Source organism: Chanodichthys erythropterus, chromosome 8, assembly GCF_024489055.1.
Source record: "Chanodichthys erythropterus isolate Z2021 chromosome 8, ASM2448905v1, whole genome shotgun sequence".
Taxonomy (NCBI): Eukaryota; Metazoa; Chordata; class Actinopteri; order Cypriniformes; family Xenocyprididae; genus Chanodichthys; species Chanodichthys erythropterus.
In genome coordinates this window covers 17,129,104-17,148,744 of record NC_090228.1, presented here as the reverse complement: position 1 = coordinate 17,148,744, position 19,641 = coordinate 17,129,104, and the positions used below count along the sequence as shown (strand labels likewise).

Below are 19,641 nucleotides of genomic sequence, written 5' to 3'. Positions count from 1 at the left end.
GTTATTACAAACAATAATTTGAACATTAGTGCTTTTAACATGTTTTTGTTGCCATTCTGGGTGTGCACTATATTCCTATTATTGCTTTAATCTGTGTTTCTACAGTATGTGGCCTCTTTCTAGTGACCTTGGTGGCAGTTGGTGTCTCTCCATCAGAAGTGATGGATTTTAGTTCAATCTTTTCCTCTTTCTTTTCATCCTCCAGAGGTGGTTTCTCAGATTCCTGGCGCTTCTCGGGACTAGCCGTTCTGTAAGACAGTAATCACGTCATAAATGTGTGCATGTGCAGTTTACGGCTCCACTAAGCACCTGTATTTACAGCTCTTCAGAGGGGCAAAAACACTTCTGTAAAATGATACTTAATTTCTTCAATGTTAAACTAATGAAGTCATAACCGATACAGCCTTAATGAGCTCATTAGGCGGGAGACAGGAAATCCTCATAGGAAGGTTTTATAGGCCCTCAGACCATCTCAAAGCATTGCACTCAAGTGAACTGTGAGTCACTGAACCTGGCTAGTTTCTTCCTCTCTTTCTCCTCTTCTTCCTCTTTCTGTGCTGATGTTAGACTCTCGGCGTCTGCCAGGTTGTCCACGGCAATGGCCAAGAAGACATTCAGGAGGATGTCTGTTTAGAGTTCAGGGATGTCCAGGAACAGAACTATCGGTTTTATAATACAAGGTTGCTGCACATTAAAGCTTTTGAAGAAATAAAATTGTATACTGTACATTAGGGATGTGCAATATTGACAAAAAAAATTATATCTCGATATTTTCAAAGTTGTTTCAAAAGTTTCAAAGTTTGCTGATAACAATAAATGGATTTAGTGCCATTTAATATTGTCATGTGAACAAGCAAATCCACAAAGAAAGAATAATAATGATTTAATAATAATAAATAATGTAAATGATTTAGAAATGTCTAAGTCAATGTGTCATCTAAAATTTAATATCTCTCATAAGACTTTTTAAGGCTTTTTATGGCCTTAAATTTTAAATAAGACTTTTAAAGGATCCGTTTTTAAGGATCCCTGTAATATTAGAAACATCAGGTCAGTTGCATAAACATAGCCATTATGTTAAGACTGCATTTTCAGAACTTTTGCGACCAACTAGCAGTTAGTTAGGGGTAATCAGTCTTACTTTTCGGTATCAAATTAGACCAATCTACAATGTTTTTATGTAACTGACTTTAAAAAGTTATGAACAGTCTTAAAGAAAAAAGATAGTATGACTAACTTGAAAGACTAGCATTAGCAGTTTATGCAACCGGCACATCATGTTGTGTTAAACAGGTGTTTTTTTTAGGATACAGTTTCCACAGATGAAGAGGATGATGAAATAAATGCAAACAAGCATGCCAGGAAAGGAGGGCCCTCCATACGCCATTATGCCATCATACATCACAGAGTTCCAGTCCTCACCGGTCAAAATCTACAAACAAAAAATAAATTCATGTCAAACATGGGTCCTGTTTAAAGACTTAAATTGAGAGTGTGTGCTATGATTCAGACTGTGGCAGAACCTGAAAGACGGTGAGGAGAGACTGGGGGAAATTGTCAAAGGTGCTGCGGCGTGTCTCATCAAAGTTGAACTTGCCACCAAAAAGCTGCATTCCGAGCAGACTGAAGATGATGATGAACAGGAAGAGCAGCAGAAGCAGGGATGCAATCGAACGCACCGAGTTCAGCAGAGATGCCACCAGATTACTGAGAGAGTTCCAGTACCTGAGAATGGACAGTCAGAATTAATACAAAGTCACACACCCCAACTAAAAAAACAAAAACAAAAAAAACACACGTGCGTCTAGAACACATACCTGGTTATCTTGAAGATGCGGAGCAGACGTACGCAGCGCAGCACAGAAATGCCGAGGGGTGACATGATCTTTGTCTCTACCAGGATGGTTTCCAGAATCCCACCGCACACCACAAAACTGTCGAAGCGGTTAAAAAGGGAGACGAAATATGCCTGTAGGCCCAGGCTGTACATCTTCAGCAGCATCTCACCGGTAAAAAGAGCCAGCAACACCTTATTGGCGATGTCTGTAGGCACATAAACAACACATCCATTTACTTTATATAGATTCAAAAGTTTGTTGTCAGTAATTTGTTTTAAAAAAGAAATTAATACTTTTATTCAGCAAAGACTCATTAAATAGATAAAAAATGACATTACAGGCATTTATAATATTACAAAAGATCTATAATTTAAACAAATGCTGTTCTTTGGAACTTTCTATACTTTAAAGAAATTTATCATGGTTTTCACAAAAATATGAAGCAGCGCAACCATTTTCAACATTGCTAATAATAAATGTTTCTTAAGCAGCAAATCAGCATATTAGACTTATTTCTGAAGGATCATGTGACACTGAAGACTGGAGTAATGATGCTGAAAATTCAGCTTTTCCATCACAGGAATAAATTAAATTTTAAAATATATTCAAACAGAAAACTGTTATTTTAAACTGTAATAATATTTCACAATATCACTGTTTTATTGTATTTTTGATATATATAAATAATTGCAGCCTTAGTGAGTCTAAGAGACTTCTTTCAAAAACATCTGAAAAAACTTTGAACAGTAGTGTATATTGAGTGGATCCGAAAAAACTAATAGAGTGTGACATTTCACAGAATCAACATTGTGTTATTTATTGAAATATCTGCAGTAATGTAGCATTATTAACAGAGCAGTCTTGGTCGGCCAAGTATTTTTCATTTCATCTATAGGCATTTCAAAACGTTTTTCAATATAGACAGTACAAACCAAGGCTCTGAGATCAATCACATAACAACATTTTATGAGAGGTTTTTATTAGATTGGATGGTCACCGCTGAGCTCCGAGAGACTGTAGAGCAGGGGTGGGCAACTTCAGTCCTGGAGGGCCACTTTCCTGCAGAGTTTTATCTCCAACCCTAATAAAGCACACCTAAATGAGATAATCAAGGTCAAGAAAGCTACAGGCAGGTGAGTCTTTTTTTTTCTTTTTTCAGGCTTGGAGCTAAACTCTGCAGGACATTGGCCCTCCAGGACCGAAGTTGCCCATCCCTGCTGCAGAGTGATACCAGACATGGGAGACATAACTGTAGCATCGTCAATAAAAGGGAAAAGGGAATTAAACTAATTACAGTACAGTATATAAAACATACATTTTTTTTTTTTTACAAATATTTGATAAGCTGCACTATTTTATATTTCAATAGTTACAGTATTTTAGTATTTTATTTTAAAATGTGTACAGTGAAGTATAAATGTGTGATTGTAGTGTTGAGTACCTTGTACATTGGTGAGCCAGTCTGGCTGCTTGTGGTGCTCTGAGGCAATGGTAAGTGTGTTCAAAAATACCAGGAAAATCACCAGCCAGTAGAACACATTCGACTTCACTGCTGCACGGCACTTGCGCCGACATAACCGATTCCACCGGCGTGAATATCGACTGCAAATACAAGGACAGAGAGAAGAATATAATATAAAAAATTCAGAATTCAAAGTATGTGCAACCTGATTCTTCAACCCGCCATTCTTACCAGCTGGGATAAATATCCTTTCAGTATTCACTAAATGCACTTTCTGGAAACATAACAACTATGTGTGTTTCTACTGGCAGTGATTGGAAATTCTGCTGTTCTGAATTCTTTTGGCATCTATAGCAAACAAAGCTGAATAACTCTGAACTTGTTAATGGATATGCAGCCACTGATTAGAGGGCAACCGTGATGATCAAAACACAACACTGGCATCAAAACACAACAAACACACACACATATATATATGAAGAGAGAGAGGCAAGGAAGGCAACATCGCCTTCAGACGGTATGTAATGTACTAACCTGAATTTGGATTTGGAGATCCTATTTCTGGAATGGAAAACAGAATGTATTATACATACAGAACAGACACGACATCATGAAGGACAGCGTTTCCACAGAGACAGCAAAACTGGGGGGCAGTCAGGTGGACCTGCTCATACATCGTTACTATGTTACAGCGCCCCCATGTGGAACAAATGATGATGAGCAGAAGCAACTGAGTGGCACCCACAGATAGATAGATAGATAGATAGATAGATAGATAGATAGATAGATAGATAGATAGATAGATAGATAGATAGATAGATAGATAGATAGATAGATAGATAGATAGATAGATAGATAGATAGATAGATAGATAGATAGATAGATAGATAGATAGATAGATAGATAGATAGATAGATAGAAAACAAAATGTAAACACCATAGCAAACAGGTCTGTTTCTGTTCAGTGTGCTGCACTGGCTTGACAGAAGTTGTTTTCAGGAAAGACTCAGTTTACAGGAATACATGTTCTGTTTAACTTTCTATTGACATTTGTGAGTAATTCAACAGTTCTTCTGATTTAACTGTTTAATAGATTCACTCTGTGAACAATTTTCACTATCTGTGGGAATGTTCCTACTGTATATTATGGCTTGTATGTTCCTATCTGTGTTTGTGACATAAAACACTGATCACTGATGGGGCAGATCAGCTGGAAAACAGACAACAGCAACAGATGCACAGAGAGAAAATGACTGAAGATCACGGGAGCGCCAAGAGCTGCCCACTGGGCCCTGCTGACCTCGCCTGCCAGTTTGCTGGCTTTAACTTGGGACTAGAGCTAAACCTACAGCGCAACCTTACTACTGAGATTTTTTGTAAATGTCTGAAAAGAATATGTCTGAAGAGGATTAAATATTGGAAAAAAAGATTAATATAAGAATTAGAGAAAAGCAAAGGAGATGATCAGGAAGTAGAGCAGAAGGAAGAGGAGAAAAGAGGAGGAACGGGATGCTGTGGGACTTACGCCATGCGGGTACAGCAGGTCTCTCCTTCCATGTCTCCAGCTGGAGCATTATCAGTGTTCACTGACTCATTTTCACTGGCCGGCATACTCACTGCACGAGAGGGAGAGAGATAAAGAGAGAGAGAGCGAGAGAGAGAGAGAGAGGAGAGAGAGAGAGTGATGAATTACCAGTAAAGACAATACTCATTGCTCATCAAAGGCTGGTTTCACACGCACTCACACACATATACACACACACACACACACACAAGCAACTGACTTCCAACCTGTAAAGAACCCTTACTTACACGCTTACCCTGACACATTGACAGATTAGACCAAGGTCCAAAATGAACAATTACTAAATGACAAATGCGAATAATCACAATGTGTTTTCTTTCCTATGTTATCGACAAGAGCAAGTTTTGTATATGATGCTGTAAATATCATAAAGTTGGTTGTCAGTAATATGCTAATTAAAAAAAACCCCTGAATAATCTCAAATCCCACAGTCATAAGGACAAAATTATAACAAAATCATAATATATAAAATAGTTGATGACTGTGATTGACTGTGCAAATTCTTTATAAACAGACTCAACAGTCCTGATGACAGCCAAGCCAACCTTTTGTCCATATCCTTGCTCAGATGTGTCCTTTAGCGTTTAAGATGAAATGTGTGAGAGCATGTCCCCCAGAAAGTGTATACCACACTTCATCAACAGACACATACTTACAACATACTATACTGTTCGTATAGTTTTATGGGTGTTGAACCTATGAACAGATCTTGATTAAACCAGGCCTCAAACAGCATAAAACCAAACTAAACCAAACCAAACCAAACCAAACCAAAACAAACCAAAACAAAACAAAACAAAACAAAACAAAACAAAACAAAACAAAACAAAACAAAACAAAACAAAACAAAACAAAAACAAACCAAAAATCCAAACAAAACAACAAAAATCCAAACAAAACAAAACACAAAACAAAACAGTTTGTCATGTAAAAGATTCTGTTGCCAGCCAAAACTATGCTAATCTACCAATCAGCATGCAGACCTACAATTTCATCTCATTAACATGCACAGGGGGTGGGGTCAAGCAGGCTCTCTAAATTCCATGCTGCATTCTCATTGGCTCTGACCTTTTACCCTAATTCTATTTCTCAGATAAAAAAATAGCACATTATCAACCAGAATACACCACCCTTGGAAATGGGATTATGCTTGATCGGATATTCCGAGAGAGGATTACAGATGTCGAACAGTGACATTACATCATTAGTACACTGATTATGTATTTTGAAAATTAATGTATTTAAGATGAAAATGATTGTTACTAGAAGTAATTTTTACTTCTTGTTTTATTAAAGATACACTAACGCAAAGCTAGCGTAGACCAATGGGGAGAAGCAACATGAGTCCGAAAAAAAAATACATCTACAATACTTTGCATCCTATCTCTACGAACGTCTCACAATGGCTGTCAAAAAGAAATCACAACCTCAGAGTCAGAACCATCTGGACCGTGATGTGCACAGCAGAACTGTTTCTGTCTAGGCATCACATGCAGATCACATCGGAACAGGAGCCTGATGTGTGACTGAAATTGAATACAAAGCACCTGATTCTGATTAAAATACCTGGAGAAAAAAAAAACAATAACATGCTAGTTATAAGTCCAGATATTTCAAACAGAAAAAACTACCACCCCAAAAGAGCAGTGAGTCCAAATTTCAAAACTCTCAGATCTTCATGCCCATCATCATTCAGAAATCTAAAATATAGAGAACTGATCAGGGAGTCCCCATCACCCTCCATACCCAGATTGGAGGGTGAGGATGGGTTAGGGGTCAGTATAAAGGTCTGGGGGGGCTTGTTGCACTTTTGCCATGCAGACGCAAAAGTAAACCGTGGTTGCTATGGAGACGCACACGCCTTACGAAGCAGAGCCGCTTTTTTCTTCACCGCTCCACGGATGTACTGTAAACGATGAGTCTTCCCTGAAAACAACAGAGCAAGACTCAAACAGTCAAAGACAGACACATTCACAGACACTAAAAGAGTGAGACGCCACCAGTCCTCTCCATCCTGAACAATTATCATTGAGCACGGCAGTCACACCCAACTCAAGACACATAACACAAAACACTTAACATAAAACATCACTGTTGATACAAAAATACAAATAATGTGTTGCATTAATGAGGTGCAGTTCAGTTTTGTGCCACCAGATGTACGTCAGCATGTGGATTAGAGTATATCTGAATATATTGTGCGTGTGTGAAAGTGTTTTCCCATGTGATTTCAGGCTGGACTGACAATACATAATCTCAGGCTATGAAACGCCAGAGTCACAAAAAAAAACATACACACACACACACACACACACACACACACACACACACGTCTGTATATATATCCCTGCAGAAACTCCCCCATCTATTATTCTTAATATAGATGAATTATAATTACCCTAAACAAACCCTAAGCCTAAAGCTGGCATTTCTCGCTCGATCAAGATCACTATCTAGATCCTCTCTGAAACTTTTATCCTTATGGAAATATCCTCACAACAAGGTTTGGTCCGCTTCTGTTTGCTGCTTTTATCCCTAATAAGGACAGCAAAACCAGTCCACTTACAAGCACAAACACATCCATCTATCCCTTCGAGTTTTGGTTTGTGTTGAGTTTCTGATGGAGAACTCTCATCTGCAACTGAAATAATCTATAAAATATATAAAATATATGTTGAGTATATAGTAATATGAGCTAATGATTTATATCTGTCTCAGTAAGCAGGATGAGGTTTTGTCCACTAGAATTTGGCAGCCAATCTGTACAATCAATCTTTTAAGGTGAGCTGCTGTTTATTTTCAAATGGAAAACAGATACAACAAACTAGCCAATAGGCAAATTTGTTTCTTCAAAGAATATTACCCAAAATCCACACAGTGTTTCTAATATTTTCAGGATTGTTTGCACGTGTAGAGAAAGAGACTGTACATCAGCCTAACTGTGTGAAATTAGGCCTTAATCATGCTTGAAGGGCCAGAGATAAAAGAAAAAAAAATATTTCATGTAGATATTTATAGATTTGGAAGTATTTTCAGATTAAGTATAGACTAAAGCAATCAAAAAAGTCAGTTTAACATTGTAACACTTAAAAATTTCAATATCCTCATTTGCATTTAAAATTAATATATTAAATATGCATGGACAACGCTCTTGCAAACATCTCAGATTCTTACAACCTAAGAGCAGATCAATTCCCAACCCTGGTGCTTCCCTGATTCGTACTTACGATTTCTAGGCTTGTCGTCATCCAGTCCCTCATCATCATTCTCAGGGTCGATATCCTCCGCCTGTGTGATCCAGTCCAGGTAGCCTTTTAGATCCTCTTCCAGTTGCTGCTTCTCACGGAGCTTCTGGAAATCGCCGCGAGCTTTGGCCTTTTCTCGCTCTTTAGAGAACTCTCTGAAAAGAGGAGAGACTTTCTCTAAATATCCATCCCATAAAATGAACAGACTAAATTTAAAAAAAATAAATAAATTAAAGAATTTGCAATTGAATATTAAAAATATTAATTAAATAATAATTAAAGTCAACATAAAATAGTATTCACTAGTTCACTATAAACACTAGTTTTTCTAAAAAGTGTATTATGTCACCAAGGCTGCATTTACTTTATCAAAAACACAGTAAAAACATGAATAATGTGAAATATTATTACAATTTAAAATAACTGTTTTCTATATTTATATACTTTAAAATGACTCCAGTAATTCTCAGTAATTACTCCAGGAAAATAACGCCAGTCTTCAGTGTCAAATGATCCTTCAGAAATCATACTAATTATGTTGATTTAATGCTCAAGAAACAGAGAACATTGTGCTGCTCAAAAGAACAACATTTATTTAAAATCTTCACAACATTATAAATGCCTTTAGTGTCACCTTTGATAAATGACCATATATCCTTGATGTGGAAGCTTGTTTCCACCATGAAAAAAAAGGTAATTGCGACTTTTTATCTCACAATTTGGATATTTATTTTTTCAGAAATGTGAGATATAAACACAATTGCGAGTAATAATGTCAGAATTGCGTGATAAAGCCAGAATTGCAAGTTATGAAGTCAGAATTGTATGTTGTAGTCAGAATTGCGTGATATAAAGTCATAAATTCGGACATATATATGAGAATATAAATTCTGAAAAAAAAGGCACAATTGGGAGTTTATATCAATCAATTCTGACTATAACTCACAATTGTGAGTTTAGATCTCGCATTTCTGAGAAAAAAAGTCATAATTGCGAGTTAAAAAGTCAGAATTGCAATTGTGAGATAAACAGTCGTAATTACCTTTTTTATTTTTTTTTATTTAGTGGCAGAAACAAGCTTCTTTAAAAACAAATCTTACTGACCCAAAATGGTATATGGTAAGGTATTTCTTGCATGAAACAGAACAAGATAATTAACAAGAAAATCACTCACAACAATGACATTATGAATGTGTATTTAATTCAATAGGGTCAATGCTGATTTCATGTTGACTTTTGGGAACATTTCAGAGAAGTTTGATTAACTTCATAACATAGTTGGCTATAAAATGCACACGTGTAATTAGACATTAGAGTCTCATCAGAAACTAATTTTTAATAATAGAAAGAGAAAAAGGAAACAAAACAACTCTGATCCTTTTGTGTTAAACACAAGAAGATAACAGAGCTTTCTCACACACTCTCTCCGACAAAGGATAAAAATTTAGTTAGAAAGAGAGAAAAAAAATATGGAGAGAATGAATGAGCGTCCCTTACCCGCTTAAAACCCCAAGAACCAAATTAAGAACAAAAAAGGAGCCAATGATGATTAAAGTGACAAAATAAAGCCACGGCCAGGAATTCCCTACAGCATCATTCACCTGGGAATGGAGGGAGGGATTGAGTATGGGGAGAGACAGGGATGGATGGATGGAGGGGTACAGAGTTGAAGAGGGATGAATGATTGATTAGTATGTGTCTACATGGGCAGTGCTACACAAACCCTCTGTGGCTCGATCAGTCCCAGTGCTTTAAGAAAGAAAATGTTGGATGGTTCGGTCAGAGCTTGTTGTATTGTCCACAGAAAACACACACACTCAGCACACAATGCTTACCCGCTCAACACACCCAGAACCAGATTTAGAACGAAAAAGGATCCAAAGATGACCAGACTGACAAAATAGACCCAAGGAAGCTCATAACCCATGGCATCCTGCATCTGAGACGAGGAGGGGACAGTTAGAAAAAAGAAAGAAGAGCAGAGAGACAGTCAGCAGAAACGAGTGCAGTGAACAGCACATGCTTGTCCCTCAGAAACTCAGAACATCAAGCAAACCCATGAAGCATAAAGCATCTTCAACAGAGAGAAAGACCGAGAGAGAAACGTTCAGCCGAGTCTGTTTGACTGCGTTAAAAGATGTCATCAGGAAAACCGTCAATCACTTTAAGTATCTGGAAGAGCGCAGAAGACTGAGATACAGTATAGATGGCCTGTGGAGATCAGCAGTGATATAATCTCACACACAGGCTCAAAAGGATTTCTTTTCTGCTAGCAAGATAGGCAAGCAGTTCTGATTTTTACTTTCCTTGCAAACATTTTCAATGGCCCCACCATACAAGAATGTTCAATGTTTATTTTGGGCAACGGTTTTATATATTTGCTAGAAATATTTATATTACTGATTACATACTAATGGCCAGATTTACTAAACATGGCAAATTAGCGTGAGAGCGCAATTCCAAAAAAGCGCAATCTACTGACGACGTGCAAATTAAAGAACAGACGCAGCCAGACCATTTCCATAATGACCAACGCAATCTACCAAGAACAGCGCATACTATTAGCATCTGGTTTAAGACATGCTTTTTTGGGGGTGTTAATAATGGCGCAAATACCAGTAAATTGACCAGCGTAAACCTTAGTAAAAAATGTTGCATGATTTATTTAAACACTCTCCTCCTATACATTTTGTCTGAAAGGGAAACCTCTACAAATGTAAATCTGGCCTTATTTATTTATTTATTTATTTTTTGCAGTTAAATAATATTTTTTCTTTACAAAAAGAAAAGTATAACACACTGGAAATTATGCAGCTATAATATAACTTCATAAATTCATACAAAGTTTTGCTGGAAAATAATGTCAGATGTTACAAAATATTGCTAATCGGTTTGTAGTTTTCAACAGATTCTTACTGATGTTTAGCAAGTCATTTCTGCAAACTCAAAAAACATTATCTTGGTGAAAAATGTTTAGAATTTTTCAATGTAAAGTACATTCCAAAAAACCCCAAAAAGTATAAAAATGGATGTAAAACTGCATTTGCTCGCAAAGAACACAAATGTTATGCGAGCGAACGCAACGTTTCTCAGGGGAACACAAAAGGTTTGCGAGGGAAAGCACAAGCATTGACAAATAATTTTTCCTCCCATCTCATATTTTTTCTATGCATAATAATGGAAATCACATGGGGAAAATGGCTTTCAATGTTATACATTTAAATACTTTTAATGTCATGCATTTTATCTGGCAGGTAATCATGATAGTCCCGTTGATAACTGTATGTTCTAAAATACCTAGTTTTTGTGTAAAATCCTATGAGAAAATTCCCATTATGGTTACTTTGGGATTCCCTTTAGAAATTACAATAGTGTGTCTATATTTAACCAAGCACACTGGGAAATATTCCTAACCGTACCCCATTCATGTGCTGTGCATGTCTCTCTGTACCGGACCATGTTTGCTCATGTGTACAGTCAAAAAGTGTGGTGTGCCGTTACTGGAGCAGACTCACCCAGTACAGGACGTCAGTCCAGCCCTCCATCGTGATGCATTGAAACACAGTCAGCATGGCAAATGCAAAGTTATCAAAGTTCGTGATTCCATCATTTGGACCTTCCCATCCCATCATGCACTGCGTTATGTTGGGCGGGGAGCAGTGTCGTCCATGGGCAGAGCTTGGGGCACAGGGGGCCGGCTTCTCTTCAGAAATAGGACCTGAACGAAAATAGGATTTTGTCAGTAGATCTGGGTAAAGACCAGGGGCTAATGACTAGAAAGGAAGGGGGAACAAATGCTAAAGAACAAATGCTAAAGAGTCCTGACCTTTGTGTCCGTCTTTGAAGAAAAAACAGGTTCTGTGCATCTTGCCCATGAAGAGCTCGAGGCCGATGATGGCATAAATGATGATGACGAACAGAACTAGCAGAGCGATGTGCAGGAGGGGAACCATGGCTTTAATGATGGAGTTCAGCACCACCTGTAAACCTGCAACCACACAGGAAATTAATCTAAAACAAACCCTCTAAGTAATAATTTTCCTCATTGTTTTATGTGTGAAGAGCAAAGTAACTGTTAATACTTTGAATATGATTAATAATAAAATAATCATATACAGTCAGCTTATCATGATCAGGATCTCAATGTGACGTGAAGCCAGAACAGCTTACAATGGATGGTCAATTACAGTAAACAGTTTAACAGTCATTATACTTAAGTGTCGAAAAAAATATTTGACTGCAGAATAAAGCAACTGCCTAAACAAAATCAGCTATTCCAGAGAGATGCATAATAATAACGGGTAATGAACACTTGCATTCTGGATAAAATTGCCAATCAAAAAGGAAATGAATTTGACTACATAATCATAAAAAGCTGTGCTTACACCTGCTGATAACAACAGCTTAATAGAGTTTTGACTCCTGAATTTCTGGGTTGTGATTACTGAATCTACATTTTTTAGAATCATTTCAGATCCTCCTACAGAAAGGAAATTTAAATTCATGTTCTCTCTGTTTCTTAGCACTGACTCATGAACGACTTACTCAGCAATCGTCAGATGAGAGAGAGAGAGTGTGTGCGTATGAATGTGTGCGTGTACTCACTAGGTACTCCAGACACGAGTCTCAGAGGTCTTAACACTCTAAAGGCTCGCAGGGCTTTTACATCAAACCCCGCAGCCTTGCCTCCCATTGAAGTCCCACCGTCTCCTTTAGTGGCCTGCTCTAATATTGCACTGAAGAGCCTGAATGAGAGAATGAAAGAAGAAGTTACTGACTCATTCAAATTTTATATTCCAGATTTAAAAATATTTTAGCTAATTAATTTGTTGTTTTAGTCATTATATAATACTAGTCTTGACTTTATTCAGGGTGCAGCATCATCTATGATATGACTGGAGTTTTTAAACATACTGTATTTTTTAAAATGTACTATTCATTTCTTTTCAAAGTTAAAATAGCTAAATACCATTTGAAGCACTATTAATAAGATGCACCTTGAAACTCAATTTAAAAATAAGATAATTTCAGCCGTTTTTTTCCTTTTTTTTTTTCTTCCTATTTTGAAAAGTGAACTACACTATTTTATTGTTAATCCTAGACTATTTTATTGGGAATCCCCCCCCCCCCACACTGTGTGTGTACTCTCTCTCTATACACACACAGTGCTCAGTGTAAATAAGTACACCCTCTTTGAAAATTAACATTTTAAACAATATCTCAATGAACACAAAAACAATTTCCAAAATGTTGACAAGACTAAGTTTAATATAACATCAGTTTAACTTATAACATGAAAGTAAGGTTAATAATATAACTTAGATTACACATTTTTCAGTTTTACTCAAATTAGGGTGATGCAAAAATGAGTTCACCCCACAACAAAAACTACTACTGTACGTCTAGTACTTTGTATGGCCTCCATGATTTTTAATGACAACACCAAGTCTTCTAGGCATGGAATGAACAAGTTGGAGACATTTTGCAGCATCTATATTCAAGAATGACCTCTTTTAGAGACTGGATGCTGGATGGAGAGTGATGTCTATTCAGAATTCATGGGTGTTCGATTGGGTTCAGATCAGGAGCCTCTGAATCACTTTCACCCTGTTCTTTTTCAGAAATCCAACAGTGGCCTTAGATGTGTGTTTAGGATCATTGTCATGTTGGAAAAGTGCACAACAACCAAGGGCACGGAGTGATGGTAGCATCTTCTCTTTCACTATAGAGCAGTACATCTGTGAATTCATCAATGAAATGCAGCTCCCCGACACCAGCAGCACTCATGCAGCCCCACATAAGGACACTGACACCACCATGTTTCACTGTAGGCACCATGTATTTTCTTTGTATTCCTCACCTTTGGGACGCCATACAGTTTTGAAGCCATCAGTTCCAAAAACATCTTGGTCTCATCACTCCAGAGTATAGAGTCCCAGTAGTCTTCATCTTTGTCAGCATGGGCCCTGGCAAACTCTAGGCAGGCTTTTTTGTGCCTGGGCTTTAGGAAAGCTTCTTTCATGGATGGCACCCATGCATGCCATTCCTCTGCAGTGTATGCCGTATTGTGTCATGGGAAATAGTCAGCTCAGCTTGGCTTTCTACTTCTTTAGATAACTGCAGTGAACTGAACTGATTTTCTTCAACCCTTCTCATCAGAAAACGCTCCTGTCAAAGTGTTCACTTCTGTGGATGGCTCTGTGAAATGGTTGTAGTTCCATCTTTTTAAAATTTTTGTACCACTTTTGCTACAGTATTCTGACTGATAAGTAAAGCTTTGCTGATCTTTTTGTAGCCTTCACCTTTTTGGTGTAAAGAAATGATTTTCTTTCTCAGGTCTTGTGACATTTCTTTGCTGACAGCATGAAATGGGAAGGGGTTTTAACAGCCTTTTATAGTCAACTGTCTGCTGGACACCTGTGTAATGAATAATTAGACTCACCTGTGGTTGAATTATTTTTAAATTATACATTTTTTTGTCTAAAATTTTGCTTTGCTCCAGAGACTTTCAGTGGGGTGTATTCATTTTTGCATCACCCTAATTTGAGTAAAACTGACAATTTTGTTCTCTAAGTTATATTAATAACCTTACTTTCATGTTACAAGTTAAACAGATGTTATATAAAACAACTTGTCAACATTTTGTAAATTGTTTTTATGTTCATTGAGATATTGTTTAAAATGTTACTTTTCAAATGGGGTGTACTCATTTATTCTGAGCACTATTGGTTATCCATATAATAATTGGTGATTTATATAATGCAAGTCAATAGCTAATGATGATACATTGAGGTCTTTTATACATCATTATGCAACAGAAAGCTCATGCTTCAGACTGCAGTGAACATGCTCAGGACCATTTGCCAGAGGCTGTGGATTGTAGGTAATAATGCTGTAAATGACGTTCAGTTTCTTGCAATGACCTTCGCTTCATAAGACCTCAATGAATCTTCAAGAGCCACGGGTATTAATTTTATTTTGCCTGTATATGATTTTTTTTTACTTTCAAAGTGACGGTAGCCATTGACTTGCATTATATGAATTAATGAGTAAACTAACAGCAAATTTTCATTTTTTTGGATGAACTATCCATTTAAACAACCTGTGCTCAGCTTTTATATTTGCCACTTCAGATGTGGCTTCTGTGCAAAAAGAAAAGCTATACACTGACGCGTTATAAAAAGCATTTTTCTTTATTAAAAGTTTCTATGATAATTCAAACCATACACTAGAGAACGCTTACTTGTCCATATGTGTCTCAAGGGATACACAGGGAGCTTGTACTCACCCTACCACCACAATGATGAAATCCAACAGGTTCCAGCCATTCCGCAGGTACGCATTTGGGTGACACAGCAGCCCGTATGCAATAACTTTCAGAAACGCTTCCACCGTAAAAATGATCAGAAAGAGATACTCCACCCGTTCCTAGACAGACAAAACAGAGAGAAAGAGGATATTAGTTCTCTAATTGCATCAGCTCTAATATCTTTAAACGTAAAGCCGCCCAAAGCTCTGAACCAACATCAGAAAATGTTCTGAGCCATTTGTCTGGATGACATTTTATTACAGATCAGGCCTATCAGAAGAGAACAGATATCACACGCACAAACACACAGAATGTTGGTGCACCAGAGACATTTTGTTCGAGTGGATTATAGAGCAGAAATGCTGCGTCTGTAAATGCCAGCTGAATTTCAAAAGTCTTTGCTGACTGTCTCCCAACTCTCCTGTGAGAATCAAATCACAAACATTCATCGCTGAAGATGTGTCTACAGCTACAGGACTCTGGGAAAAGGGATTTTAGACATGATTTGTTTCAACATGGGCCGTCAGTTGATTAATTAATAACATTGATTTTATATCAATATCTATATTTGCTTAAAAAAAAAAATGAAGACCATTCAAAAGTTTGATATTATTGTGGCAGATTAAATCATTAAATAGTAATAAAAGACTCTTAAAAGAGACACAGAGCTCAACTGTTATGCTCAGAAATAACATTCGGACCATTACACATTCAGTGGGAACACATTTCAGCAGATTCTAGAGACATACTGTATCTAAAGATAAAAGTCAAAATAGTTGCTACACACAGAAGGGAGAACATTAGCTTGGAAATTACCATAATGTCATTATAGCTGAGATTTTTATTAAAAAAAAAAGATTCTGCTGGCAATTTCCTTTGTGGAGGGGATAGTGGACTGAACATCATGATAAGCCTTAATTTTAAGGAACTAGTCAATTTAAAACTTGAACGCATATAGATGATACAGACTTCACTGATATAGAATTCACTGCAGAGCTGCAACTTTGAATCAACATGTCACTGTTATTATATATGTAATTTTATGCATAAAGTTAAATTATAATATATAATTATCCTTTATATCCTTTATATTTTCATTTTTGAGTGACTTACTCCTTGAAGAGGAGCAGAATGGTGTTTAGTTCGTGTGGAATCACATTTTAAATCCAGCTGCTTTAAAAACAGGGTTAAATGATGCTGTTATCACCTACTTTACTGTAGACTAAACTCTGAGATCCGGAATCAATCCCAGGCTCTTAAATTAATTAAGCTCAATTACTGACAAGAGCCCTCGGTCATCAGCGCAATCAACACCACAGCAATCTATTACACACACACACACAGACAAACACTCACACATACACACAGAACATCTAACAATTACATTTAAATAGACAGTTGAATCTGCTGTATTAGATTCAATCATAGATTAATTTTGATATCCTGTTCTCTTTATTCCCTCGGTGTTCTACAACGTGATTGGATAAGACATATCTATGCAGTCTAATAGAACGCATATAGTCACGGTTGACTCCACCCATTTACTCCTGATTTGCTGTGCGTGTGGATGTAGGAGGTCAAAGATCGTGGGAGCTGCGCTGAGACGGTCTAGTCCCCTGAGAAGTGTTAGGGTTTACAGAACAAAATAAGGACTCCGACTATTCTCATTGAGAGAGACGGAAATATTCCCATGGCTCGGTCTGTCAGCAGTAACTTTTACAAAATACATTAACTGCAGTCAATCTGTTCTCAATAGTTCCAGATTTGGGCCCATGAGCTTTGGGTCACCAACTCAGATCCATTCAAACTACACAACCTGCCAGAATCCTCTTCTTTCCTGAACATCAGTAACAAATACTAGGGCAAAAGGGTTCTGTAAAGAAAATGGTGTGGAATAAAGCTTGACTTTTGATTGTGGTCAAGAGATAGATAAAGATAAAGGTACATTTGATGACTCATGACCTCTTTAAACAATTTAAGTGACTTTGTTTAAAAGGGGGTTATGAGTATTCAAATTTACCTTTATCTTTTAAAATAAAGGTTTGGTGTACTATAAAAACATAATGTAATGTTCAAAACGCAAAACTGCCCAGTACTCCTCAGATCATTTATTGAAGCTAATCTACAGTAATCAACTCCAATTTCCAAAATCAGCATGAAAAACACTTGACATCTCATTTCACATGCAAAGAGGACTTTACATATGAGTTTTAAAGGCACATCAGCAAAAATCATCCAATTTAATTCTAAGTGTCAGAGAACATAGAAAATAGTCACGAACTGATTAGCATTATGTGGACTTGAGGGGAAAAATTAATTAAATGAAATAATAAATTAATTACATAAATTATGAAAAGATCCCTTTTAGACGAAGCATCACTTACTTCAGGAGTCAATATTCTCTCAATGTTCTTTCAGTAATCTCTCCACCAGCACCAGCTGTCTTATATGTGCTGAACACATCTATATCAGTCCATCATGGGACAATATCATGCCTATTACAATGGTCCCATATCTAATCTCTCCTATGGTATATCTGTGTGGACAGAACAGTGAAGAGAAAGAGTGTGTGAGTCCATGTGATGGTGCGCTTTATATTACTTCATAATTATAAGTTTACACTGCATATCCTCCAGCAAGACTGACCGGCTGCTCTCTGAAAGATGGAGTGAGAGTGAGAGAAACAGAGAAAGTGTGAGTGAGAAAGAGCGATTTACAGGGCTACTCACTCATGCCCATAATTGCAGCAATAGCACATTTAAAAAGGTCAATTTAAGCCTGGAGTAGCGTAAGATATCCCTGTGAGTGAGAATGTATTATTAAGACTCTTAGAAGGCGAGAAGTGTTAGTTTTCCTTTGAACCAGCTGGCAGACACAGACACACACACTCAGAGGCATCTGGCACAGTGCTTCCCTGTGCTCTCGGGTTCTGCCTCTGATCCAAGACCTGTCCTGGACGGACACACACACACAAAATATTATCAACGATCAAATATCTAGGGTTTTCAAAAATGACTGACTTTGGTGCCAAATCGGTATTGAAATTTTAAAAATGTGACGATACCAGCATTTCCCCCTAGCATTTTGAGCGTTGTTGAGTGGATTTGTGAACACCTCTGGTTGGCCATTCTGTTCACGCGCTCAACAGATATGTCTGTGATTGGCTACAATGATCAACACTTCAAAAACATGTTGTAAACAGTTATGACGCTTTTCACTAAGCGCTTACACAGATACACACGGGAGCATTTGAAAGTAGCCGTCTATCGGCGGATCCCTAATAAATCAGATGATAGGCGGATCCGCTGCTAGATGCCTGCTTTCAAATGCTCCCCTGATTGATGTCTATTTACAACATGATTTTGAAGCGCCGATCATTGTAGCCAATCACAGACATATCTGTTGAGCGCTCGAACACAATGGCCAATCAGAGATGTTAAACAGTACTCAAAATGCTAGGGGGAAATGCTGGTATTGTCACATTTTTACAATTTCATAACTTTATACTTGCAATTTCAAAGCTTATAATCCTGTTATCTTTAGGTAGCAGTTTTTTATACAATAACAGTTCAAACTGACCATGTTTAAGCTCCAAAAAAGGAAAATAATTAAAATAAAATAACAGTATCATAAAAGTGGTTCATATGATTTTTACACTACATTGCAAGTGTTCACAAGTGTTACGTGTGAGAAATTGTTATTCAGTGATAATCTTACTAATAAATTACTACAGATCCCCTAAGGGGAGTATATTTCAATATTTTTTGAACTTGCAAAAGTTTTGCATCCCCTTGAGAAATTTTTATTGTTTTGGCACGAATGCAACATTTCTTGAGGGAACATAAAATTTTGAAAGCAAACGTAAACATTCTTGAGGGAACGCAAAAGTTTTGCGATCGAACACAAATTTTGATATAATTTATCCTTCCATCTAATTTTTTCCCTCATCGCGTCCCTTTAGTGGCTCCATTCATTTGCGTTCATGATATCAAAAATGGCATACTGACGAGGGACATCAGGTTTGACTAATTCTAAGTCTAATTCTTGTGTTTTGTAACAAGATGCACCAGTTTGAATATGTGGAATGGAAAAAAAAAAAAAAAGTACTTTCATTATGTTTTTTTTTTCCTCATTTCTAGAGCTTGTAAGCCATAGGCTCTATGAAATGTTGTATGAGGTGGAAAATCAGTACGAAAATGGTA

The 19,641-nt window shown here is 37.1% G+C and overlaps 1 protein-coding gene across 19 annotated transcripts in view; it reads right to left on the bottom strand.

Moving 5' to 3' along the window:
- Positions 1-19,641, bottom strand: part of cacna1c (calcium channel, voltage-dependent, L type, alpha 1C subunit) — a 152,720-nt gene that overhangs the window by 25,195 nt on the left and 107,884 nt on the right. For 9 of the 19 annotated variants that reach the window (XM_067392127.1, XM_067392114.1, XM_067392116.1 and 6 more), the window contains 15 exons: positions 15,419-15,558; positions 12,736-12,875; positions 11,957-12,118; positions 11,646-11,848; positions 9,966-10,069; positions 8,113-8,285; positions 6,743-6,811; positions 4,826-4,916; positions 3,835-3,861; positions 3,280-3,440; positions 1,818-2,043; positions 1,524-1,725; positions 1,312-1,432; positions 512-626; positions 128-248 (listed from right to left, as the gene is read on the bottom strand). In XM_067392127.1, the coding sequence (XP_067248228.1) occupies positions 128-248; positions 512-626; positions 1,312-1,432; positions 1,524-1,725; positions 1,818-2,043; positions 3,280-3,440; positions 3,835-3,861; positions 4,826-4,916; positions 6,743-6,811; positions 8,113-8,285; positions 9,966-10,069; positions 11,646-11,848; positions 11,957-12,118; positions 12,736-12,875; positions 15,419-15,558 (2,055 nt within the window). Of the gene's footprint in view, positions 1-127; positions 249-511; positions 627-1,311; positions 1,433-1,523; positions 1,726-1,817; positions 2,044-3,279; positions 3,441-3,834; positions 3,862-4,825; positions 4,917-6,742; positions 6,812-8,112; positions 8,286-9,627; positions 9,744-9,965; positions 10,070-11,645; positions 11,849-11,956; positions 12,119-12,735; positions 12,876-15,418; positions 15,559-19,641 lie in introns of those variants that run through there. The other 10 variants (XM_067392119.1, XM_067392117.1, XM_067392133.1 and 7 more) reach the window with 3 other exon arrangements.